Source organism: Cornus florida, unplaced genomic scaffold (genome assembly GCF_030987335.1).
Source record: "Cornus florida cultivar Cherokee Brave unplaced genomic scaffold, ASM3098733v1 CherokeeBrave_3.0.0_Hap2_Chr07, whole genome shotgun sequence".
Classification (NCBI taxonomy): Eukaryota; Viridiplantae; Streptophyta; class Magnoliopsida; order Cornales; family Cornaceae; genus Cornus; species Cornus florida.
This window is the reverse complement of record NW_026775577.1, coordinates 15222081-15249011: the sequence shown is the minus strand read 5'-3', so window position 1 is coordinate 15249011 and position 26931 is coordinate 15222081. Positions and strand designations below refer to the sequence as shown.

The 26931-nt window shown below is 38.1% G+C and overlaps 1 protein-coding gene across 1 annotated transcript; it reads right to left on the bottom strand.

The window, feature by feature from the left end:
* Window positions 1-26880, bottom strand: LOC132316302 (GDSL esterase/lipase At5g33370-like). The gene is made up of 7 exons (XM_059814806.1): window positions 26643-26880; window positions 26166-26530; window positions 25838-26066; window positions 25465-25529; window positions 14446-14457; window positions 480-735; window positions 1-233 (listed from the first exon to the last, which is right to left on the bottom strand). The coding sequence occupies exons 1-7, from the start codon at window positions 26878-26880 to the stop codon at window positions 1-3; spliced, it is 1398 nt and encodes a 465-aa protein (XP_059670789.1).
* Between the last annotated feature and the right edge of the window lie 51 nt (window positions 26881-26931).

Genomic DNA, 26931 nt, shown 5'->3' with positions numbered 1-26931 from the left:
TTAAATGCCAATAGGAATTGTAGCCAACTGACTCAAATTCATGGGTGTCACAAACTCATTTCCACCACCGTAGAGGGTTAGAGCTGCCAATTCGGAGGCGGCCTCAGTCGGATGGAACCAGTCCCAGAACAGGTAGTCGTCTCGGTTCGGACAAAGTTTACTATTTGGGTTGCACTCTTCTTCTCCGTTGAACGTTCCGTTTCCACAGCAGGCTGTTTTGATTTCCTTAAAACCTAAGAAGTAAAAGAGGGAAATCTATCATTATATTTCTTCAAATTTATTTTATTTTATTATTATTATTATTTTTTTTTTTATACAGCAGTCCGACCGATTTATATGAGTGAAAAATGACATTATTATGACATCATTAAATATAATGACGACGCCATTTCTTACTCACATAAAATTTAGTATAATGTGTCGGAGTGTCGGACCCTTACTCTTTTGTGCATTCCAGATCGAGAGTATAGAAAGCTTACCAAATGTGAGTGGGTTATGAATGATACTCGTGGTCATTGCATAAGCATTTCCAAATGAATACTTCACTTCCACGAACTCTGTACTGAAGTTTGTCAGGACATCCCTTATTGCATCGTAGAATGCTTGAGCCAAGTTGTTCAATTCCTCAAAACATCCTCCATCCTCACTGCGCTTGAGAAAACGTTGAAATGGGCAACATCCAATTGGTGGAACACTTATTATGCCAAATTTTCTGGCTCCCAGATTGTATAAATCCTGTCAAATTCAATACAAGAACAATTCTTTATACATATACATATATTACTATTAGAATTTATTGCTATTTAAGTTTAAATCACAACGCAGACTTATTATAGCGCTGCAAATGAGCTGAGTTAAGCATAGTTTTACAATCGATTTTGGACTCGATAGGAGTTTGAAAAGCCAAAGTTGAACTCTATCACAAGTTAATTACATTTATTAGTTTAGGGACATGGAGCAGTAGCTTTAGAATTGGAATTGGGATTGGAAGAATTGGAGAAAAACAACTCTGAAAATTGAACTAAAATTTTCTTCAATTCTATGAATTCCAATTCAAAGTTCTAATTTCATGCCACCAAACACATCTACATATAATTGGAGCCTTAGAATTGAAATTCGTGGAATTAGAGAAAAACAACTTATAAACTTGAACTATAAGTTTTTTTCAATTCCAATTCCAAGACTTTTCCATATAGCCGAACATATAGGATAAATTACATTTACAACCCCTCTAATTAGGATTTATTACACTTACCATCTTTGTATTTTAGATAATTACAGTTACTTCCCTACTAATTACATATGTGTAACAAACTAACTCCTGCCTTAAATTACACTAAAGGTTAGAGATAGTCAACACTCTTATACTTCATACTCTTTCAACTTATTTAATAAACGAGTTCATTACGCTTGCTCATTCAATAAATGTACACAAATCAAACCTTTTTGAAAAAAATTCAATAAAAAAAAAAAAGAAATATTTTTTGGAAAATGTGCACACATTATTTTTATAAGCAACTCTCCAACTAGAATAACTTCTCTCCAGAAATTGAGTTCCGAGCCTTTGAGTAGCCATTTGTAGCATGTGTGAGTACAAATAAATAAATAATAATAACAATAATAATAAATTCGAAAAGAAAGAGGATAAGGAAGTTCGAACCCTCAAATGGTTGGCATATCTTTCACTGAGAGAGGTGATGAGTGCCTCCGGAGACACAGATTGGTTGGAACGTTGATAGTCGAAGATGTCATTGCTTCCTACACTGATGAGGTACAAGGAGTCTGAAATCAGACTATTTCCCTTTGGTGCGAGCAAAACCTCTCTGATGCCTTCACAAACTGTTTGGAATTGTTTGATTTGGTCTTTCATTGGGACCACCTCCACCTTTTGGGTTGTCAACACGCATCATCCAAGTTAAATATATAGTCGGTGTCTATATATATATATATATATGGTAAACTTTATTAAACCTCTGAGTTATTGCATTTTGCAGTAAACACCTAGTTTGGGATTACTTTTTGACCTTTGCTCAAAAATAGTCCCACCAAGGGAATTTTATGCAATTGTGTGAATTATTTTCCTTTCTTGAATAATAAATATTTGAATATATATATATATATTTTTATTACAAGTATCACCATACTTTAATTGAAGTAAAGCTGAAAAAAATAAATAAAAAAGAGTAAAATTCATAATTATGAGTACAACTACATGTTGACATGTGTCTAACATAGATAAATACTGTGATATCCTTTCCGCTCATTATTATTTTTATTATTTTTTTCTATTTGACCCAAAAAAATGAGAGAAGAGTCTACTATTTATGTCTATCAAATAAACTTAAATATATTTATATACACACAAACATGGTAAAATAAAAAAATATTATCTCTGTTCCAAAAAAACATGTTTCTTTTCTAAAACCTAACTTTTTAAGAGTGTAGTTTATAGATATATATATAAAGATTTTATTATAGGGGTAGGTAATAAAATTTCAAATGTACTCTTCTATGATGGTCCACATAACTTGAATTATTTTTGTAACTTTAAGACAATGAGAGTAAATTAGAAATATTTAAAAAATAATGCACTCATCCCTATGAATTTTACCTTTTTTGACCAAATACTACGAGAGCTATAAAGTAGTGAAATTAGAGTGAGACGGACGGAGATGCATTCCATGGTTTGAAGAAAGAGAGAGGTAGACGAGACAAAAAACAAGGGCGGAGTCAAGAATTTGTTTCATGGGGGCGTCATATTAAAGAGAATAAATTATATTTTTTTCAAGCGAATAGTCTTTCAATCCAAAATCCAAGGATCTAATCCTCGACAGACGATTGCCCTGATTAAAATTCTTAAACCTAATTATGCGTCCCCACAAAAAAGGATTCCAGATGTTGAGGCGAGGTAGATCAAAAGGGATTTCAATAGGACTCAGATGCCCCTGAACCCCGACCATAGGTAAGACGTCTAGATGCAAGACAATAAGCCAAAAAATAGAACGGTAATAATGGTGGAATAATAATATTTAATAATTTGAAAAATAATTATTTTAAAAAAAAATGGAAACATAAAATACCGACCTTAGAAGCCCTTTTAGTAACAAATTTAATTACCAAACTTTGAAGAGAAAAAAAAAAATAGTTTTAATAAAGGAATGTAACTTTTTTTAAAGAGAATATAAAGAAGAAGAAGAGTAAGAATGAGAAGAAAGGAAAAATTAAAGATGTTTTTAAAAAAAATAATTATTTTATTCAACATTTTTGTAAAATTTTATAAATTATAAACCTATTTGCAATAAAAATTAATTGGGTCAAACGTAAATAATTATTTCAGGGGATTTTTCACTTTTTTTTAATAAATTATTGGCCTATGTATAATAAATAAATAAATCATAGGCCAATGTTTTTTTAATTGTCGTATTGCATTAGCTATACAACGACCAAGACACTGGATTCCCTCCAAATTCAGTCTTTAAATAGTCATCATGAAAAGCCAAAGATTTAGAAAAAAATATTTTTCAGATCATAGCAAGAGAGAGAAAATGAAGCTTACGAATGTTAAATTTCCAGTTTCATCGAGAATTCCAGACCCACCAGATGCAAAATTCACTCCCTGCAGTATGGTACTCTTGAAACTCGGCATGCGGTCGACAAGAGAGAGAAAAGGTGCTGGACTCCACTTAAAACCCAATAGCCTCGCTAACCCATACAGATAAATAATAAAAGTCAGAAAGCAATCAATAGCTATTTAATTTCTAGCTTAACGTACTAGTACAAAAAAAGAGAAACCAATAGCTATTTCAGGATATTTTTCTCAAGTAATTGTCCAGTGCATGTGAAACATGAGACTATGTGTATCCTGCGATGAATTATGAGAGTGCTTTAAGAGGGCTGACACTACCACCAGCGATTGAAAAAACAAGTATAATACATGGACAATTAGAGTATATATATATATATATATATATGTAAGTATGTATGTATGTATATGTTGACATGCATGTACCAATTATATCAACTGTGTTATAGCCATTGCTGAATCTCCCTGTTGGTTTTGAATAAGGAAAATCAATCCCATTGTAGGGTTTGTCAGCTCTTGCTCGACTATTATTCAAGTGATTGTTTGTCCCAACATCTGCAGTTGAATCACCAAATACGAATATTGCTGGCACATCTGCCTTGGCCAAGTACTGCAGGGAGGCAACAATGGCAATATATACAACAACAATCCATCTTCTTCCGGCCATCATCACCATCTCTCTCTCGCACACTCACTCTCTCTCTCTCTCTCTATCTGGGCTTCTGTATCACAAGTTTTGAGTTAAAGTTCTTGAACATTTATACCAAAAATATCATAAAATGAACAATGAGGTAAAGTTAATTAGGTCATTGTTCCTCCAACTGGAAGGGTTTGGCTCATAGAACAAAGAAAACAACTTTTCCTATTTAGGCGGATTCTCCTAGTAATAAGCCCATATTAGTTAAGTAGAAGATCCCTTCTCATGGTTGTAATGTGTTGGTTTTGTTTGTTACAAAATGTCACTTACTAATAAAAAAAAATTCCTTTTCACATATAACCACAAGAGCATATATATATATATATATATATATATATATATATATATAATCATGATTCATGAATAATGATAAGTAGTTATTTGAAAATTTATGTGAATAGAGAATGATTTCAATATGACGTCATTAAATATGAGAATGTTATGATCATTATCATATATAACGTCATTTCTTATTCGCATCGATTGTGTTCGATTGTCAAACTCTACATCATGATCATATATGGCTGTATATTACTAATATATGGTGAAATGAAAACAATCTTTGTTTTATTACAGGTTGTTTAGACAAAATCAATGATATAAAATTAAGAGTTATTTACTGTAATTATACCACATATAAAGTTGAAAATGGTTAGTTTTATTATGATTTGAAACGACACGTAAGGATTAGTATCGTGGAATCAGTAGCTTTGTTAATTCATTATAAGGTGTCCTTGGTTGGAACGAAGGTCATTTTCAGCAAGCTAATATGTTTCACCATCTCTTAATCAAAACCAACAACTCAGCAAGAATTTATGATTTCCCGACAAAAAATTAAGAAATTCAACAAGAATATCCTATATATTTTCAGATTCTTCTCCAACATAACAAACCTTTATAAATTATAATCGTTGTCTTACTTGACCAAACATGCGTGTTTTTAACGGGAAAACTAATGAGTTCTTCAATTTTTTTTTTTTTTTCATTTTTGGGATAATTTACACTTAGTTTGAACATTTTGTGTTTGGTCACCTAACTCACCTTTGTCATCAAATTCTAAATCAAATTAAATATATTAAAAAGATACAGTTAACAAGAATTTGGTGCACAAATATTTTTTATGCAATTAGTCGGGACATAGACGCGAATACTCGAAGAAGAAGAGGAACAAAATTTGTGAAGATTTGAATTTGCACCAAAGTGAAGATCGTAAATAGCCCTCTAGGTGTTGCGGTGATTGATGGGATCCGGGACAAACTTTTTCGTGATCCTAGCATTGAAATTGCAAATCTTGACTTAGGCGTGTCTGGTTTAGGAACTGTCTTGCACGTTTAGGTTATACCTTACAGTCACAAATCCAATTAAGTGGTGGTGTCGAAGTATGTATATATATATATTTTTAAAGTATGTATATATATATTAAAAAAAAAAAAAATACTGATAGATATTACTAAGGGATTCAACCTTAACCTTATTTTATAAAAATAACATGTAACTATACAATGTTGGCTCTAAGATTTAAACGTGGATTGATGTCAAATACATTGTCTCAGTACAATTAACAACATGGCTTTTTAAGGAAATAATGTAGGAATTAATACTATATTTTATTAACAAATATGTTATATTCGAACCATAAAAAGGGGTAGTTAAGGTTCCAAAATTGAACAATCCTCCACTTTATTATGTTTTAAATTATACAAAAACAACTCATCAAGGCCATTTTTTAAGATGGCAATCAAATGACGTTCTTAGCCTTTACCATGGCATTACAATTGTAATCATAATCACACATATAATATAAAGTAATAAAACACTTTCTCCTGTTGCTACTTATTGCGAAATACAACTTAAATGTGAATTGCAGCCAACTGACTTAAATTCATGGGTGTCACTGTCACATACTCTATTCCGCCACCGTAGAGGGTTGTAGCTGCCAACTCGGAGGCGGCTTGAGTCGGATGGAACAGATAGTCGACGAGTCGTTGCGGTCCCGACAAAGGTTACTCGTTGTGCTGCACGGCAATTCTCCGTTGAACTCTCCGATCCCACAGTAGGCTGTTTTGATTTCCTTAAAATCTAAAAATTAGGGAGAAAAATGTACGATTAAATTTCCTCAAATACTCTAAAAAATATATTATCCATAATAGGGCTCGACTTCCTCTTTGAAAAGAAGACATCTAACTATTATAGTGCAAATGAGCCGAGTCAGGTAGAATTCAAAATTATTTACACTTGATTTTAGACTTGTCACAAGTTTGAAAAACTGAGCTTGAGCCAGTGAATAGGGATCGGAATAAGTTAACCCGGGAGTATTTTGATTCGTGATATCTTATCAATCAAAGCTTCTCCATTTACTAAAGAAAACAACAAGAGCTTTGATTGCAAGGGTATCGGGTGTCAAAATATCCGATAAGAAGTTGAAATTTCTCCAATCTAGCGAAACATATTACTAGTAAAGGGTTAATTGCATAAAACTTTTCTTAATTCTCTCTCCCCCAAGTAAACCTCCCTATTTAGGCAGTTTACTTCCTAATCTCTCTCTCTCTCTCTCTTTTTTTATATAAAAAAAACCACTAAAGAAAAAGAAATAATGAATGAAAGAAAAGGAAATAAATAATCATATTCCCACAAACAGTTTTGAATATATTGTTTGATTTGGACCACCTCCCTCTTTTTGGTTGCCGACATCATGCAATTAAGTTAAATATCAAGTCAGAGTCATGTTTGTTTTCTAGGAAAAAGAAATAATAGACTTTTAGCTAATTTATTTTCAATCCCCTGCACTTTAAAAGAAAGGTATAGTAATTTTTATGTTTGGTTTGTTAACGTGGAGAGGGGAAATTTTTTTTTTTGAAGAGATTTGGAGAGAGCTTATCCACCAAATGTCTTTTTCAGTTCTTCTAAAAGTGAGAAGATTGAGAAATGATAGTGACATCGTCATATTGTCAAAAATAACCTTGCATTTTAATGAAAAAATTTAGATCCCACCTTAATAGTAGGAGTAAGAAATAGAGAGAGTTGGAAGGAGTAGAGAAATAACATTTTGATAGTATATAAATATTACTGCGTCCGTCCTTATATATAAAAAAAATGTTCCTTTTTAAAAATTTAACTTTTTAAGACCATGATTTTTAATATTTTTTATTTATGAACCGAACCGCACTGAACCAAACTAAACCGTAAAACTTCAGTTCAGTTTGAGTCGATTCCACAATTTTTTTTCCTATTATAAAAATATTTATATTCAAAATCCAAATGCACAATAATAAACCAAATTTAGCATATTCATTACTAATACATTCACTTCTAAAACATAAGTTAATACATTCAAAATTGCTAATATATTTATTTTTCTATGTCACTTCTGTAACTGAAGTGAATTAGTGAACACCTCTTCAGAACTGCTAATAGCCTAATACATTGAGAACTATTAATTCAATAACAAACACCACAATTCAGAAAACTAGCAACATTCAACTGTAGAATTAGATTAAATTATACTATATGTGTATATATATATATATATATATATATATATATATATAATTTAACGGTTCGGTTTGATCCGGTTTGGTCTTAAAAGACCTCAAACCATAACCAAACCGTATTTTTACGGTTCCACAAATTTGAAATCGTGACTGAATTAAATCATTAGTAAACCGAACCAAACTGTCTGGTCCGATTTGGATTTTAAGTTTCACCGGATTTTTGTGCAGCCTAATAGAGATGTGATGCTTTACATTTTATCAGTTCAATATAAAAGGTTAAATTGGTAATATTACAAAAATAGTATTTTGAATTTTCTATTGGGATATTTATTTTTGGACAACAAATTAATAAAAACGTGCACATTTTTTTGTTTGGGACAGAGGGAGTAGATATTATTGCATTATATTGTATAATTTGAACATATTAAATAATATATTATGTCGAATCAGATGGGAATATAATTCATACTTGATTTGTTTAACTAACGGATTATCGAATTCGAATAATTAACGGGTTACCATATCAAATCTTTAATTTACATCGGAGTTATTGAATTTAGATCAAAATCCAATCTATAGATAGGTTTACATAATTTTTTTTTAAAATTTTTTTACTGATAAATTTATTTTAGATATTTTAAAGTGAGAAAAGCTTACGGATAACTTAAATCTAGTGGCATCTAGAATTCCTGCTCCTCCCGATGCAAAGTTCACTCCCTGCAGTATGTTACTCTTGAAACCCGGCATTTGTTTGATAAGAGAGAGGAAAGGTGGTGGACTCCAAGGTTGCTTGTATTGCAGATTGTAGATCAAACGTTCATGGTGGCTTGGGGTTTTCTAATCTTGAGCTTTCAAATAGAATTGCAAACCTTAAACATATTTGGAAGTTGTGTTTGAGGAAGGAGAGTCTTTGGGTGGCCTGGATTTGCTATTACCTTATAAAGGATAGATAGTTTTGGACTATCAAGCTATCTGCTCTTAGTTCTGGTTTTTAGAGGAGTTTACTAAGGCTAAGGGAAATGGCTAGAGGTATTATCAAGTATAAGGTGGAGAGTGGGACATGCATGAAGTTGTGGCTTGATTACTGGTTTTTAAATGGCCCAATTTTAAAGCAGTTAGGACTGAATGATTTGGAAATTCTTCAACTAGACACTTTGGCCATAATTGATAGCCTAATTTCCAGCAATCATTGGATGGTACCTCTATCATTGAGCTTCCCTCAGTTCTTTCAGTCACTGGACTTTCTCTCCCAACTGTACTCCTTACCTCCTCCCTTTGAAGAACATGATAGCATTGTGTGGTTGCCTAGTCCTTTTGGTACTTTCTCATTATCTCATACCACTGTTTACTTTACACCACCATCCCCAATTTTTGTCTGGCATAAGCTAATTTGGTTCAAGCATCATCTACCAAAGCACAGCTGCATAACTTAGTTAGCAGTGAGAGGTAGGCTCTACACACTGGATTCCAAACCAATGCTCCATAAACACTATGTCAATAGATGTTACATATGTCTTGCTGAGAGTGAGTCTATGGACCACTTGTTCTTCAAGTGTAGCTACAGTTCACAGATTTGGAGATTTATCCATGAGATATTGTTGGGTTTTACATATTTCCCAACTGTTGGTTGGATTTGATACAATGGTGTTCAACTCATTGGACTTCATCAGATTTCTTAACACATGAACTTTTATTGTTAGCAGCAATTTACTTCCTTTGGAAAGAGAGAAATGCAAGCGCTTTCAAGAATGTTTCTACTCCTCCTCACCACATTATTTCCCAAATCAAAACTTGTATCAGAGCAAGGCTTGCAACAATCAAGTTAAAGAGGAGTGATGATCTTAGGCTAATCACAACTGAGCAAGACCTTCATAGTTTGTTTGTGCAGGCTTGTTCCACCTCCTGTGTGCACTCTTGGCTAGTTTCATAAGGTTTTAGTTGGTTGCTAATAGTGTTATTGTTATTGTATTTGTTCTACATCACTATTGTAGCTAGTGTTTTGGTTAGAGGTTGCATTAGGCTGCCTTTGGTTGGTTTTTTCATTTTTGTATTTCCCTATCTTAGGGTTCCATGTACATTATTTTCTACTTTATACACAAGCTTATCCATTAACCAAAAAAAAAAAAAAAAAATTCAGAAAGAAATAACAATTAATTTTTTATATTGAGAGCTCATTTGAGATTGCTTTTAGAATGTTGAAAGCGCTTTTATTAGTAGAGCCGTTATAAATTTGTTATTAGTAAAACGCAGTTATGCATTTGGTAACACATTGTATAAAGCACTTTTTATATTTGAAACACTTTTAAATTTGTTTGGTAATAATGTTGCTTAAAACATGTTACCAAATGCATAACTAATGTTACTTTTAATATTACTAATTTTACTATCTTACCCTTATACTTAAATTTTGATAATTCCATAATATTAAATATTATTATAAAATTTTATTGAGTTCAATAATTTATAAAAATCAACTTGTATCGTTTTATTTTTTATTATTATTATTTTTAAATATCACATTTTTGTTTATTATATAGAATTTGTATTTAGTACTAAAAAATAAATGGAAGGTCATTGGAGAGTCTTAGAATAAACTAGGATATTTGTTTGCAGGGGCGTAACTTAGTGTGGGCTAACCTGGCCCAGGTCCAATAAAATAAAATAAAATTAGTACTACTACTTCCTATCAGCCATAGCCTAGCCCATGCCCAATCCATAATAAAACAAAATTAGCAAATGGCCCAACCCAGCAATGAGCAACTCTCTGAACAAAATAAAGAAGCAACGAAATCTCACTTATCTTATAAGAGAATATTCATTCCATTCAAATAGCTCTTTTAGTGTAACCAAAGCTACAAGCCCATCATTTATTTATTTATTTATTATTTTTTGCTATTTTTGAATATATATAACATATCTATCATAAAAATTATTGTGTTCATCTATAAATTTTTATATCTTTAGTCCCCCTCAGTTTGCAATCCTAGCTCCCCCTGTTTGTTTGTTACAGAATCCCATAATAACTAGGATATTGTTTGGTATTTATTTCTAGCAGAGACAAAATTATAGTTATAAAAAATATAAAGGGCTTACGCAATTTTGAAAGGTGCAATTTCTAACTTCTCTTAAACGTGTTTTTTTGACCTAACCTAGCTCTATCAATTAAAAACAATTTTTTTTTTTTTTTTTACCAAACAAATTCGATCGTAATTTTTGTAATGAAAGTACTTTTGAATAGTATAGAAGCAATCACAAACACCCACTGAATAGTATAAAAATGAGTTATGATCCTCAGTTGTAGAAAGTCCGAGTACATGCTCACGGACGGCTACCATCACTCAGTAGCAAAGGATCCCAACTCGTAATACATGTACTACACGCATGTGTATATATATATATGTGTGTGTGCGTGCCTAAAATGTACCAATTATATCAACTGTGTTATAGCCATTGCTGAATCTCCCAGTTGGTTCTGAATTAGGAAAATCAATCCCATTCTAAGGATTGTCAGCTCTTGCAAGGCTATTTTTCAAGTTATTTGTTACTCCCAACATCTGCAATAGAATTACCAAATATGAATATGGCTGGCAAATCTGCCATGGCCCAAGTACTGCAGGGAGGCAACATTAATAATGGCAACAGATACAAGAACAATCCATCTTCTTCCCGCCATCTTCTCTCTCTCTCTAGGGTTTCTATATCACATGGAAGTTTGACTTAAAAGTTTTTAATTAATTTATACCAAAAAGTATTTAACAAATGAACAAATTGAGGTAAAGTTAATCAGGCCATGGCTGCAAATTACTAATCTGTCACTGCATTGTGAAATGAAGACAAGACTTCGTTTTATTATGCTTTGCGTAGACAAATTATTGATATATATAAAATTCAGAGTTACTATGGTAATTAAAATTATACATTATAAATTTGTTTTATTATGCTTCGAAACGACACGAATGAATATCGTGGAATCAGTAGCTCAATCTGTTAATTAATCCTATGGTGTCTTTGGTTGGAACGAAGGTCGTTTTCAGCAAGCTAAGATGTTGCACCGTCTCTTTGGAACCAAGAACTCAGCGACAATAACTTTCTGACAAAAAAAAATCGAACTGAGCAAGAATGATTTTCTGAACAAAAAATAAAATAAAATCATTATCATACAACTTTCTGACAAATAAAGAACAGAGCAAGAATAATTTTCAAGCGCGGACTCACAAATGCATAATGGGTGGGCTAATCTATTTTGAAGTAGGCTAGTACTAACAATTTTTTTTTTTTTTGACTGGGCTAAAATTATCTCTAGTAAATTTTTTTTTTTTGTTTTTTTGATGTGGGCTTAAGTCCATCAGAGCCCACCCTAAATCCGCCCTTAATGATTTTACATCTGTTATATGAAAAATTTGGAGAAGTTGAAATTTGAATCTGTTAATTAATCAGACAACGTTCTGACAAAAAAAACTGAGCAAGAATGATTTTGTAGAAGTAGAAATTTGAATTTGGACCAAGGTGAAGCTCGCAATTATAATCTATGCAAATGAAAAATTCAAGTATAAAAAATAGCAATAAAGACACCTATCTTTTATTTGATTGGAGAAAATAACAAATTAATATTCTGGAGTACTATCTTGAGGCGGGGTTCAAATTGCTGGGGTTAGGCCCACCCTCATCTCAACCCTATTAATGATGGTATTGGCTTATGTAGCATTTTTGAAAGAAATTAAGTTTTAGCTCTCGTACTAATGTGAAGGCAAGTTAATGAAAATAAAAATGGTGTTAATACTTCATTTTGACAAATTAATGCTACCAATTTAATTCTTTTGAAATTATACATTTAAGGAGTGGAATTAAAGAGCAAATCAGCCTAATTTATTAATAGGCAACATCAATTGTCATTATAGTTTAAGGGGACTTTTATGTTAAATTTTTATTTTCAGGGTTTTGTGCCAAAAATTAAAAGTAGAAAAGGGTTTTATGCAATTTGCCCTATCAATTGTTCTAAAATAAGAAAGTAGATTTTTTCAAGTTTAAGGGAATAATGTAAAATTTTCATACTTTACTACCAAATATATATATATATATATATATATATATATTCCTTTTTTTGTAAACAAATATATATTTAAACCCGTAAAAGGGGTAGTTAACACCCCAAAATTAATCAATCCTCGATTAGTTCTCCACTCATTATGGTCATTTATTTAAGGCCAACAAATAATGTTCTTAGCTATTTATCTATTATTATTTTTTTATCATTAGACATAAACTCACACATTTACTTTACTTTTTTTGAGACTCGAATCGTCATCATCTGTTCTAAAAAGTAGAAGAGATACTACTAAACCACAAAACCCTTGGTAACATTCTTAGCCTTACAATGGCATTACAATTATCACTGAATCAAACATACATATAACACAAAATCTTTTTTTTTTTTAAAAGCAATTTTATTGATGGTTAAAATATATACAGTAAAGGGTTGATACAAGGCCCAACCCAGAAAAGAGAAAAGAAGAGTCAGTTGGCCCAACAAAAAGTTTGGTACCAAAATGCCCAAACCAAGTCTTAATACTGAATCAAACTGCCGTTGCAACGGCTAATTTGCTCACTCTGGGGACGAGAAGACAAAACAGAGCACTGAAATTAGGGTTTTCCGAGGCATGATGATCCGGAGGTCGCAGCGGTGGACGGAGGCATGATCTGGAGCTAGCACTTGGTCACGTTGCAACTTCTTGGGAAATGCAGCTTAAATGTCAATTGCAGCCAGCTGACTAAAATTCATGGGTGTCACAAACTCTATTCCACCACCATAGAGGGTTAGAGCTGCCAACTTGGAGGCTCTCTCAGTCGGATGGTACAAGTCCCAGAACAGGTAGTCGTCGCGGTTCGGACAGAGGTTACCCTTTACCGTGCAATACAATTCTACGTTGAACTTTCCCATTCCACAGCAGGCCGTTTTAGTTTCATTAAAATCTAAGAAGTTATAGAGGGAAATTGAAGATGCAAGAAATTCGTACCCTCTTTCTCTCTCTAGAATTCTTACACTTCAACCCAAAAGATCCTCCTATTCTCTTCATTCCTTCCCTTATTTATAGATATTTACAAGATATTTACAAATATTGACGGATTGCTGGATCTGGGCCTGTTCCTCCATAAGTCCTGGTCACCTTTGATGGGCTTATTCGCGTTCGGCCCATATGGCAGTGTCTTTTTATGGGCCGACCCAGCTGTACGGACCGGATGTCGTGCTTGCAAATTAGATCCGGCCCATGTCGTCCTGGGCCTCCTCAACTGCCCCCATAATTGCCCCTTATTTAATAAGGGGGTAATTATTGATAGCGTCCCATCATGACGTTGACGGCTCGAGAAAACCACGTGGGGGAACGGACGGTCAGATCCAGAATCAATGTTCCGGGGCTCGAGGAATTTCTCGCCTTCCCGACGCTTCGGCCCTCGGGCCCCCCTCGCCTTTATAAGGTCCTAGAATACCACTTCACGTCCTTTTACCGTCTCCATCATCAGTCAAATCTCTCTCTTTCTAGAACAGTGCTAAGCTTTTTCTGGTGAAATCCTTCAAGAGTCATTCTTCCAGCGATCTTGCAGTCTTCTGAGGTTAGTTTTGTTCCTTTTTACTTTCGGCAGGCTTCTATTTACCCCCTTTTAGATCCTTCAAGCACTTCCACCATGGTTGTAGATCTGGATGTTCTTCGTATGAGACTTAGACTTCCTGACAACATCGAAGTTAGGGTTTGCCCTTAGGACGTTAACATTATGACCGGTGCCGGCCTCCTGCCCGGCGAAGTCTTATTCACGAACCTTCAATTGAATGTTGTTAGGTTCCCTCTGCACCCTTTCTTTAGTTATGTCTTCAATAGATTGGGGATATCCCCCCTGCAGGTAAACCCCAATTTCTTTAGAATCATATCCGTTATGCTCCTGTTGATGCGTGACAGAAATCTGGACCTTGACCTCATAGACCTTCTTCTGTGTTATAAGGTCAGTAAGATCCGTACTAACGAACCCTTCTACCACCTCTACCCGTTCGAGAAGATGTCCATATGTACGGACACAATAAAATCTGAAAAGGGTTGGAGGGATAGCATCGTGGGCATTAGTGGGACTTGGTCTTCGCCGGTTGCAGAGGGTTACCCAATCCCGAGCGCCTTTGGTGTCTGTTCTGTTTCCTCCTATAAGAAATTCAAATCTCATAAACATGATTGCCCCTACGAAACATGCGTTCCCCGTTTTTGTACTTTCTTATGCCGTTCCTTAGGAATACCTTGTGATGACTTGAGCTACAGTGTTTGCAGGGATAGGAGTAATTACTTGAAGAAATACGTTCTGAACGATATTCCTTCCTGCTCAGATCTCCTCACTTCAGACAACCTCTTAGCGCTCTCATCACTCGGCTATAACATGAGCAGGCTTCAGATTCCTTCTTTTGGCAGGAAGAAAAATACTCCCCCAGCCACTCCTGCTGCTGGGGCGACCTCCTCTCCAGCATCAGCCTCTTCCTCAGCCACCATCTCTGACACTATCCCGAGCACAGTGGCTATTAACTCTGTTGTCAGCACCCCTGCTGCCAACCCGAGCGTGTCTCCCCAAACTACCACAGCTCCTGCTGCCGCGGGGGGCATTCGGGACAAAGAACGAGGCAAAAGGCCTCATCCTGACAGTGAAGTCGATCCTGAGGAGGAATCTCTCATAAGAAGGACCCGGGTCTCCGGGCCGGGTGCTCTCTTGCACCGTGCGATCAGAGCTCCTGCTCCCTCTGGGCCTACTGCAGCTGGTGGCTCCGCTTCTGCTTCAGGCCCCCCTTCTATCCCCACCTTACCGCCATGGGCCCCTCGGTACACCCGAACGGATGGGACGTTCGTGAAACCGAACGAGACCATGCTGAAGGATGGCCAGACCGCCATGGCGTACTATAGGAGCATGTGGACTCCGAAAGACCTTGAGGCGGCAAAGGGCCTATCCCAGAAGGATGTGTTCAGCCGCTTTCCCCAATCTGCTATGGAGGTGACTTTTATTTTCCAACTCATGAATTCTCTCATATTATTTGGTCTTGCCTTCGCCTGACCTGACTATTGGCTTAACCGTTCTTAATGTACACCTATGCAGATATTGTTCGGAATGATGGCTATGCAGAAGCAGGTGGAGATGGGGAACGCCAGGGCTCGTAAGTTTTCTGATAGCCTGGAGGTGGCTAATAAAGAAAACGACCTTCTCGCCATGAAGAATACCGAGGTACTGGCTCGGCTTGAAAAAACTGAACAAGAGAGAGATATCCTGAAGAAGGAGAATGACTCTCTTCAGGATGAGAAGGATGCCCTCCAGCTTGAAAAGAGCGTCTGGCAGACTGAGCGTGACTCAATCAGAGACGAAAAGGCAGAACTCCAGCGCCTTCTGGCTGATGAACAGTCTGCTCGGATGGCTTTTGAGAAAAGAGCTCTGGACGAGCGTACCGCTCTGATCGATGCGATCAGCAGAGTGAGTGGTGGGATGCTGGCTCTTCACGCTCGGTTCTCAAGGGTCGGTGCTCTTAGATATGCTCAAGGATTCCGGGAAGGTTTCGCCGACCGAGTTCCGGATGAGGGACAGACCAGTTCCACTCCAGATGAGGTCGACAATGATCTAGGGATCGAACCTCTAGGGGTCTATGTCGACCCAGAACCCACCGAAGCGGAGCGCATATTCGATGAGTGCCAGGACATTGCTTCCTCAAGGATCATCACAGCTCCTCCTACCGCTCTGCCTCTGACCGCTCCTCAATCGTCAACTGTGGTACCTTCCATAGCCACTGCTGACGCTGAGCCCCAGCCGAACGATTCAGTCATTCATCTTGATTCCCCACCTCGTGAAGGTGAGACGGCTGATGGGGCCGAGGAGGCGGGTCGGCACAACCAGGATGCTGTTGGTACTGAGGCGTCTAGCTAGGGCTCCTTCGGACTCTTCCATTCCATATCTTTTTGTAACGATGGACATCTCACTTTTTGTAAACTCAATGCTTAATATCAATGAAATGACAGAACTCTTTTTCCCTTTGTGTTGTGCTCTGTTCAACCTATTTTCAATACATATATATCTTTTCTCTCTTTTCTTTTATATTAGCTTTGCCGTGTGTTTGTTTATGGCAAGTGCCTGGCGCTCGGCTAGAATGCCACTTGTCACTTGGCTTTAAATTTTTAGCAAGTGTCTGGCGTTCGGCTTATGGTGCTAGCTGCCACTTATCTTGCTTAAGTGCCTGGCGCTCGGCTAGAATGCCACTTGCCACTTGGCTTAAAATTTTTAGCAAGTGTCTGGCGTTCGGCTTATGGTGCCAGCTGCCACTTATCTTGCTTAAGTGCCTGGCGCTCGGCTAGAATGCCACTTGCCACTTGGCTTAAAATTTTTAACAAGTGTCTGGCGTTCGGCTTATGGTGCCAGCTGCCACTTATCTTGCTTAAGTGCCTGGCGCTCGGCTAGAATGCCACTTGCCATTTGGCTTTTCATTTTTTAGTAGGCCGTTGGAAAAGAAAGTTATTTTTTGTAAATTTCAGTAACTTACACATTCATACGTATTTGATTGACAACAAACAACATCCAATTAAAGCCGAAACTTAGCTTTTATTAGTAGTACCTCTTCAGAGACGTGGCGTTCCAGGGCTTGCTGACCAACCTTCCCGCCATGGTTTCCAACGTATATGCCCCCTTGCCTATGACTTCTGCAATTCTGTATGGGCCTTCCCAGGGTGGCATCATTTTTTTGACCATCCCCACCTTTCTTTTCAGAACCAGATCGCCAGGGGCAAAATCCCTGTGTTTTACTCTTTTGTTGTGACTATTCGCCAATACTTGCTGATACGATGCTAACCTTATAGCCGCTGTGTCCCTCCTTTCGTCTATCATATCGAGGTTCAATCTTAACATCTTGTCGTTCTGATCTCGACTCCATGCTAAGCTTCTGATAGTGGGGACCAAATGCTCAACCGGTATAACTGCCTCGGTACCATATGCCATTGCAAACGGGCTCTCCCCAGTCGGCCGCCTTGGGGTGGTTCTGTAAGCCCATAGAACGTTCGGGAGTTCATCCAACCACTTCCCTTTATGGTCTTCCAGCTTCTTCTTAATGCAGGCGAAAATGGTTCTGTTTGTGATTTCTGCTTGTCCGTTGGCCTGAGGATGACTTACTGCAGCCAACTTCTGGTTGATTCCATACTCCTCCAGCAGCTCTCTCACTTGCCTGCTGTCGAGGTTTGTGCCATTGTCCATGACTATTGATCTGGGAACGCCGAAACGGCAGATAATATTGTTCCAAATAAATCGTCTCACATGAGTCTGAGTCACGCTAGGATATGGTTCTGCTTCCACCCATTTAGTGAAGTAATCCGTGGCCAGTAACACATACTTGTTCTGAGCTCTTGCAGTTGGCAGAGGACCGACCACATCCATCCCCCATTGCGCGAAAGGCCATGGCGAGGCCATTACGTGCAATTCCTCAGGTGGTTGGTGGATCAATGGTCCATATCGTTGGCATTTATCGCACCTTCGAGAGAACTCCTCCGCATCTCTTGACATGTTTGGCCAGAAATACCCTTGTGTCATTGCTTTATGCGCTAACGATTGCCCCCCAGAATGATTGCCACACACACCCTCATGAATAGCTCGCAATACCTGTTGCGACTCCGCGGGGGTGACACACTTCAAGTATGGGCCAGAGTAGGATCTTCTGTACAGCTGGTTACGCACGATGGCGTACTTTGCAGCATTCTTTTTGAGTCTCCTAGCTTCATCCCTCTGCATAGGCAAAACGCCATCTCGAATATAGGTAATGATGGGGTCAATCCAACTCGGTTAATACGGTATGACGTTGACTTGCCAAGGGTCAGAGTCCAAGGGTTCTTCGAAAATAGATGGCTGGGTCAGTATTCCTACTGGAATCACCCTTGCCAATGTTTCACCGGAACTCGAAGCACTACATGCTAACCGGTCCGCATCTGCATTCTGTTCCCTCGGTAACTGTATGAATTCAATCTTTGCAAAGTCCTTGGCTTTATGCAGAACGGCAGAACGATATGCCCCCATCGTGTCATCCTTGGTCGCGTACTCACCATTTACCTGCCGAACAATCAGCTGCGAGTCACTATACACAGTCAAACTTTTGATCTGTAGCTCTCTGGCCAACTTTAATCCATTTAGCAACGCCTCGTATTCCGCTTCATTATTGGTGGCTCGGAACTCAAGTCTGAGTGCTTGGCTTAAGGAAGTACCCTCTGGGGTTTGCAGTTTGATCCCAATTCCAGCCCCCATCTGGTTAGAGGAGCCATCCACAAAAAGTTTCCAAGAGCCGCATCTAAGGTCTTCTTCCGTATCCTCGGCATCACATTCTAGCAGGAAATCGGCCACCGCTTGCCCTTTAACAGCTGTTCTCGGCTCATACGTTATGTCAAATGAACTCAACTCTATGGCCCACTTTGTCATTCTGCCCGAGAGCTCTGGCTTATGCATAAGCGTTCTGATTGGAAAAGTTGTTAGAACAGCTATGGGGTGGGATTCGAAATAATGCCTCAACTTTCTTTTTGCATTTACAAGTGCAAGTACCACCCGTTCGGCCTTTGAGTATCTTTTTTCTGCCTCTGTCATTGTTTTGCTTACATAAAATACCGGGTATTGCACCCCTTCCTTGCAACGAATCAGAACGGCACTCGTCGCGACACCAGATACTCCAAGATATAGAAATAACTTTTCTTCCGGATCTGGGGCTGACAGGACTGGTGGATTCTGCATATATTCCTTCAAATGAGTCAATGCTTGTCGTTGCTCATCCCCCCAGACCTGCCTTCCATGGCTCCGAATCGTGTCAAAGAACGGTTTGCAGTGATCTGACAATTTTGAAATAAATCGACTTAATGCAGCTATTCGTCCTATGAGGGCTTGCACCTCTCTGATCGTCTTTGGCTCGGCATTCTTAATCAAAGCCTCTGCTTGAGCGGGGCTAACTTCGATGCCTCTACGGTTGACCACGTGTCCCAGAAACTGTCCAGAACTCACACCGAACGAGCACTTAGTTGGATTGAGCCTCATCCCATATCGCTTCAGTACATCAAATACATCTTGCAGATGCTTCAGATGATCATCCTTCTTCCTACTCTTTACCACCATATCATCAATATAGGCTTCCACAATCTTTCCCATTTGATTCTTAAAATTTTTGCTAACAAGTCTTTGATAAGTTGCTCCCGCATTCTTTAGTCCGAAAGGCATAACTTTGTAGCAGTATGTTCCTCGCTCGGTGACAAAAGAAGTTTTTTCTTCATCTGCGGGGTCCATAGGGATCTGATTATAACCTGAATAAGCGTCCAGAAAGGTTAAACGCTCATACCCGGTGGTGGCATCCACCATTTGATCAATCTTAGGCAGCGGGAAGCTGTCCTTCGGACAGGCTTTGTTCAAATTGGTGAAATCAATGCATACTCGCCATTTCCCATTCTTCTTCTGCACGACAACGACGTTGGACAACCAATCAGGGTAGTGCACTTCTCTGATAAATCCCGCATCAAGCAGCCTATCGACTTCTTCCGCTATGATTTGATTACGTTCTGGAGCAAATCTTCGCTGCTTCTGTTTCACTGGTTTGAAATTGGGATTGACATTCAGGGAATGACAGGATACGGAGGGACTAATTCCAGGCATGTCTAGGTGACTCCATGCAAATACGTCGGCATTGTGGGACAAGAAATCAACTAGCTCTTGCTGCTCTTCTCTGGTCAGTCTTATACCTACTCTGGTAGTTCGTTCTGGCCTGGACTGATCGATCTGCACATCCAGAAGGGGCTCCTCAGTCAAGTCGACTGACCCCTCCACCCTGTTCTGCTCAGGCGGAGGTTCCTGTAATTGCTATCTGGGGCTTGCCGAACGGACGGGCGCCTTCCCTTTCCCAGCATGCTTTAGTGTAACGGAATAACACTCTTTGGCTGCAACCTGATCCCCCCGAATGTCTATCACTTTATCTCCATCGGGTCCGAGGCACCTCATGACCTGATGCAGAGTTGAGGGTACACCTTAGACTCTGTGAATCCATCCTCTTCCCATCAGGAGATTATACGAGGGGTGAATTTCTACAACCACAAAAGTTTCCATAAGAGCTCGTTCTGCAGCTTGAACTTCCACTTCCACCATCCCGACGGGCTCCACCCTCTTCCCATCGAACCCTAACAAGGGATTTCCAGTGGGCTTGAGCCTCTCTAGTTTAATCTCGAGCCTATTAAATGTGTCCCTTGGCATGACATTCGCACTGCTCCCAGGATCGATCAGAACTCTGCGCACCAAGCAGTCCGCTACTGTTAAACTGACTACCAACGGGTCTTCATGGGGCAGTTGAACACGCTGCAGGTCTGTCCAGTCGAACTTTATCTGCATCGATGGGCTCTGCTGGTGTAGAGTATTCACACGGCTGACCCTTTTCTTCATCTGCGCCTGCCGCAGGCGCGTCCGGAGTAGCTCATCTGACTCTTCACTAGGCTCGGGTCGACCATGGATAGCATTGATTATACGAACTGGTTGTGAATTGTGGGAGCTTTGTTTATGACTCCTTTTTATTTGTTCCACCGGTCGATTCTGCTCTATCGCCGAGCCTTGAACATAACTCGCGAACTCCCCTCTAGCTATCAACATCTCCACTTGCCTCCTCAGGTTCCTGCATTCGTTAGTCTGATGACCGAAATCGGAATGGAAAGCACAATGTTTAGTTTGATCCCTCTGTTCGAGGTGTTGCCTAATTGGCAGTGGTGGATGAAACTTATCTTTGTTTTCCTGATACAGCCTCGCCAGAGTGACCTTCAGCGGAGTAATCAGCTCTTCCTCCCTGGACCTTTTTTCTGCCTTCCAAGAGGTCTGACGTTGCGGCTGAGCCTGCTTCTGCCTGATCTTTGCCTTGGACTTTTCCTCGGTTGACACGAGCGACGCTGTCCGAGCATTAGCTGCCTCCTCTTCTTCTAGGCGCACAAAGCCATCGGCTCTTTCATTGAGTTCATCCATAGTAGTCGGCGTGTTCACTACCAGACTGGTGTGAAACGGAGTTCCACGTGTCATGGCTAACTTGAAGGCTTGAACTGCTGTAGAAGGGTGGCATTCGATCACCATACTCTTAGTGAGATTAAACCTGGTAAGAAAAGCCTGGAGACGTTCATCTTTGTGCTGCCTCATCGTGAATAGGCTCGAGATGTCCTTCGGCGGGCGCTTGTTCCCATAGTACTGGCTTATGAACCGATCGCACAGGTTTCTGAAGCTACCAATGGAGCTCCTAGGCAAGTTTTTGAACCAGCTGAGCGCCGGTCCGGCTAGGCTTGTAGGGAAACATTTGCACATTAAAGAGTCGTTTTCCGTATTCAGGGCCATTTTCAACTGGATATGGTACACATAATCGATCGGATCGGTTGTTCTGTCAAACAGAATAAAGACTGGCATAGCAAACTTCCTTGGATGCGGGGCATTCAAGATCTCGTCGGTGAATGGTGAATCAACCGTCCGAGCTGCGGATCGGAGAGCTTCATTCTCTCTCTGGAGTCCAGCGGTAGCTCTGTGAGTTACGGTTCTACCCTCCGAACCGCGATGAGTGATAGTAGCCATGGAGGGCCGGTAAGACGGATCGAACGACCGTTCCTCTATGAACTCTCTTTGCCAAGGCGACACTACTCGACGGCGATCAACCTCTATCACTTCCTCTCGGTCGAACCTTTCCCGATGCGGATCGAAGGTTATGGCTTCATTCCGTCTAATCTGCTCATGTCGCGGATCAACGTGAGTCGATCCTTCGTGATCCTCAACTCGACGAACATTTGGCGGCAAATTGTCCATCATCCTTTCATCACGGTAGTGAGCTGACTGATTGTTCTCGTCCTGTTCGCCTTGACGCGCAATATTAGATTGAACACCTCCTTCACCGACCAGAAGTGGATGCGAAACCGCAGGTATTTGCCGATGTTGCATTCCAGCTTTCAATTCTGCATTCTCTTTTTTGAGAGCTTCGATCAAGTTCATCAACTCCTCAATCTTTGTTTGCTGGACAGCCTCCATCGGATTGGAGCTTTCACCTATCATTATTCCTGAACGGAGTAAAGGCATTAATCTCAAGTTCGCGAGTAGATCCGAGCTTCGTGAGTGAGAATTTTTCAGATCTGGTTTCGAATTCTCCGAATTATGCTCACCGTTTACGAGATCTGAATTGTCTGAACTCTAAATCCGTCAGATCCTGCCACAATCGAACAACTCGTTGTTGCGTAGATCTGAAGCCACTTCTGCCAAAGCTTCAAGAATTGTAATTCCTCCAGGGTAGGTCACAATCGCTCAGATCTGGATCCAAATCCCAAAGATCGAGTCTCGATCAACCGAATTGGTCTGAATCCACTCGATATTCCTCATTGATCAACCAAACTTCCATGCGATTCCCACAGACGGCGCCAATTGAAGATGCAAGAAATTCGTACCCTCTTTCTCTCTCTAGAATTCTTACACTTCAACCCAAAAGATCCTCCTATTCTCTTCATTCCTTCCCTTATTTATAGATATTTACAAGATATTTACAAATATTGACGGATTGCTGGATCTGGGCCTGTTCCTCCATAAGTCCTGGTCACCTTTGATGGGCTTATTCGCGTTCGGCCTATATGGCAGTGTCTTTTTATGGGCCGACCCAGCTGTACGGACCGGATGTCGTGCTTGCAAATCAGATCCGGCCCATGTCGTCCTGGGCCTCCTCAGAAATGTATGATTAACTTTCTTTCAATTTTTTTTTTTTTTCTTTTCTAAGCGACTTTGAATATTGATACTAATAACGTAGTTAAAATGTAACAGTAATTGAGGGCTAGTATTGCTTAAAAATAGCAGACAAGAACACCACCATTTCTCAAATAATTGTAGACAAGTTAGTGCATTATTGAACATAGCTTTATATATCAATGCTTAGATTGTAATGGAAGTGTAAGAAATAAGGACCACTTTTGCTCAAATAATTGAAGATAAGTGCCCAATTGAAAACCCTAAGGGTTGACTTAGTTGGAAAATTTTTGGCCAGTGTCTTGTGAAGTATTAGGTCTTAAGTTCGATTTCTCTTGGGTGCAAACAATTCCTTAGGATCAGGCCCGCGGATATAATCCGAGTTTTATCCGATCGTGTTGTGGGGGATGCTTTACACGGTTCCCGTGAATTAGTAGGGATAAAGCCCAGACACTTCGGTAATGAAATAAAAAAAAAAAAAACGAAAAAAAAAAAAAACCCATGAGTTAAATTGACATTCCTACCCGACTAGACTAAGAAGATAGAAAGCTTACAAAATCCAAATGGTTCATCAATGAGACGCATGGTCATGTCATAAGCATTCCCAAATGAATACTTCACTCCTTGGAACTCAATGTTTGCAAGAAAGCCTTTGTCAAATTGTTGAAAGCTCGAGCCAAGTCGTTCAATTCCTCAAAACATCCACCATCCACATTATGCTTATGAGCACGTTGATATAGACAACATCCAATTGGCGCAACACCTACTACCCCAAATTTTCAGGCTCCCAAGTTGTATAAATTCTGCCAAATTCAATCAATGAACCCATTGTTCATAAATGCCAAATTTAATTACAAAAAGTAATTCAATGACATAAAATAGTAATAGTTTTCGTTTATTTTGTTTGGTTGAATAGAATTTTTTATTTATTTATTTTTTTTTTGAGGAGAAACAATATTACAAAATTTAACTGTATTAACATATGCTAAAGAAACATGTTGTTGAACTCATAATAATGAATTTTTAAAGTATGGTGGCGTATATAACAAAAAATATGATTTTAAAATTAAAAAAAAAAATCTTTTAGTTAAATTTACACTATTGGTCGAATTATAATAAACTCACGTATGACTTTTAATTGGTTGGGGTATTTTAGTAAAACTAATCCCACTCGATTAGTTGATGAATTTTTTGGCATATATATATACAACTGTTAAAATCATAAAACCCTCATATATTACTTTCAAATTCTGATCATAAAATCTCAACTTGTTTCAGGAAATCTTTACACTTTTAAAAAATGATCATATTGCCCCAATATCCATGACCAACCCGTTAATCGGACTATGAATTGACAAATTTAACCTTACTATTTAATGTTAAATTAAAAACTAAAAAATATTTTTAAAATTACAAAAATTATGCCCCCCCTCTCTCTCTAAAACTCTCACCCCTTTCTCTCTAAAATATATATTTTTTAATTTTAAAGGGTATTTGTGTAATTTTTAAAAATAATATTTAGTTTTTAATTTAATATTAAATAATAAGGTTAAATGTGTCATTTCATAACCCGATTAACGGGTCGGATATGAATATTAGGGCAATGTGATTACTTTTAAAATGTAGGAGTTTTCTGAAATAGGTTGGGGTCTTATGATCAAAATTTGAAAGTAGTGAGAGTTTTATGATTTTAACCCTATATTCAAAATGAGGTCAAAATGTTACAAGTTAAAGGGGTTAAATTCAATTCTCCCTTGTCTATAGACAACTCTCTCTATGACATAACTTCTTTCGCTTGAAAAATGATCGAAGTTCGAGTTTTATAGTAAGAGTAATGAGCCGAACAATCGGACAAATTCGACTTATTTTATATGAGGAGATGCTGATGTTATTATCACACTATGAATATTAATGATATCATGACGACGTTAGCCTACACTCACATAAATCAGAATTGTCTGACTTTCGAACTCCAAATCATTATGCTGATAGTAAATAGATTGTGTGACTAGTTACCTAATCAAACTAAACTAACTAAGATGTTATCATCACACTAGGAATATTAATGACATTATGATGACGTCAGCCTACACTCACATAAATCAGAATTGTCCGACTTTCGAATTTCAAATTATTATGGTGATAGTAAATATTTGTTGATTGAATTTAATATAGTAGACATTTGTCGATTGCGTGACTACTTCCCTAACCAAACTAAACTAAAAATAACCTCCCAAAAAAAAAATAATAATAAATAAAATAAAATAAAATAAAACTCCATTTATTTGCAAGGAGAGAGGTTACTGAAATTCAAACCTTCAAATGGTTGACATGTGTCATGGAGAGTGGCTAAGAATGTCTGCGGAGGGATAGCTCGCGATCGGAGGCTATGTTGATAGTCGAAGATGTCATTGCTTCCGATAGTTATGAGGTACAAGGAGTTTGAAAGCAGAGAATTTCCCTTAGATGCACCCAAAACCTCTGTGATATTCCCACAAACAGTCTCGAATTGTTTGATTTGATCTCTCAATGAGACCACATCCCACTTTTGGGTTGTGAAACACCATGCCATTGAGTTAAATATAATGTCAGTGACTCAGTGTCATGTTTGTTTCCTAGGAAAAAAAAAATAATGATAGATGACTGGATGTGTGACTAATTTTTCTTCAATCCCGGCCTCTTGCACTTTCTTAATGAACTCTTTTAATAGGAATGGCCAGAGGAATTGAAGAAACATTATTTTTTGACAAATCCTGACATATAAGGGGACTCGAATATGAGCATACTCATTTTGGGAGATGTACTTTCTACCAACTATCATCCCGACCTTAAAAAAAACTAAAAAAGAGTGAGAAAAACTTACGTATAATTGAATTCCAGTGGGATCAAGAATCCCTGCTCCCGCAGATGCAAAGTTCACTCCCCGCAGTATGTTACTCTTGAAACTGAGATTGTGTTGGAGAAGAGAGAGAAAAGGTGGTGGACTGCTATTATAACCAAACTGCTTCGCTAAGCAAATAAACACCATAAAGATAAAGATAAAAAGAAAAAAAAGAAAATAAATAAATCAGAAAGCAATAGCTATTTTAAGCTTATAGAGTATATATGTCTAAAAATGTACCAATAAAATCAATAGTGTGATAGCCATTGCTGAATCTCCCTGTTGGTTTTGAATTCGGAAAATCGATCCCATGGTAAGGATAGTTAGCTCTTGCAAGACTTTTCAAGAAGTTGTTTGTCCCAACATCTGCAATTGAATCACCAAATATGAATATGGCTGGCAAATCTGCTTTGGCCAAGTACTGCATGGAGGCAACATAAATGCCAAGTGATACAAGAAGAATCCATCTTCTTCCCATCTCTCTCTCTCTCTCTCTCTCTCTCTCTATATATATATATATATATATTTA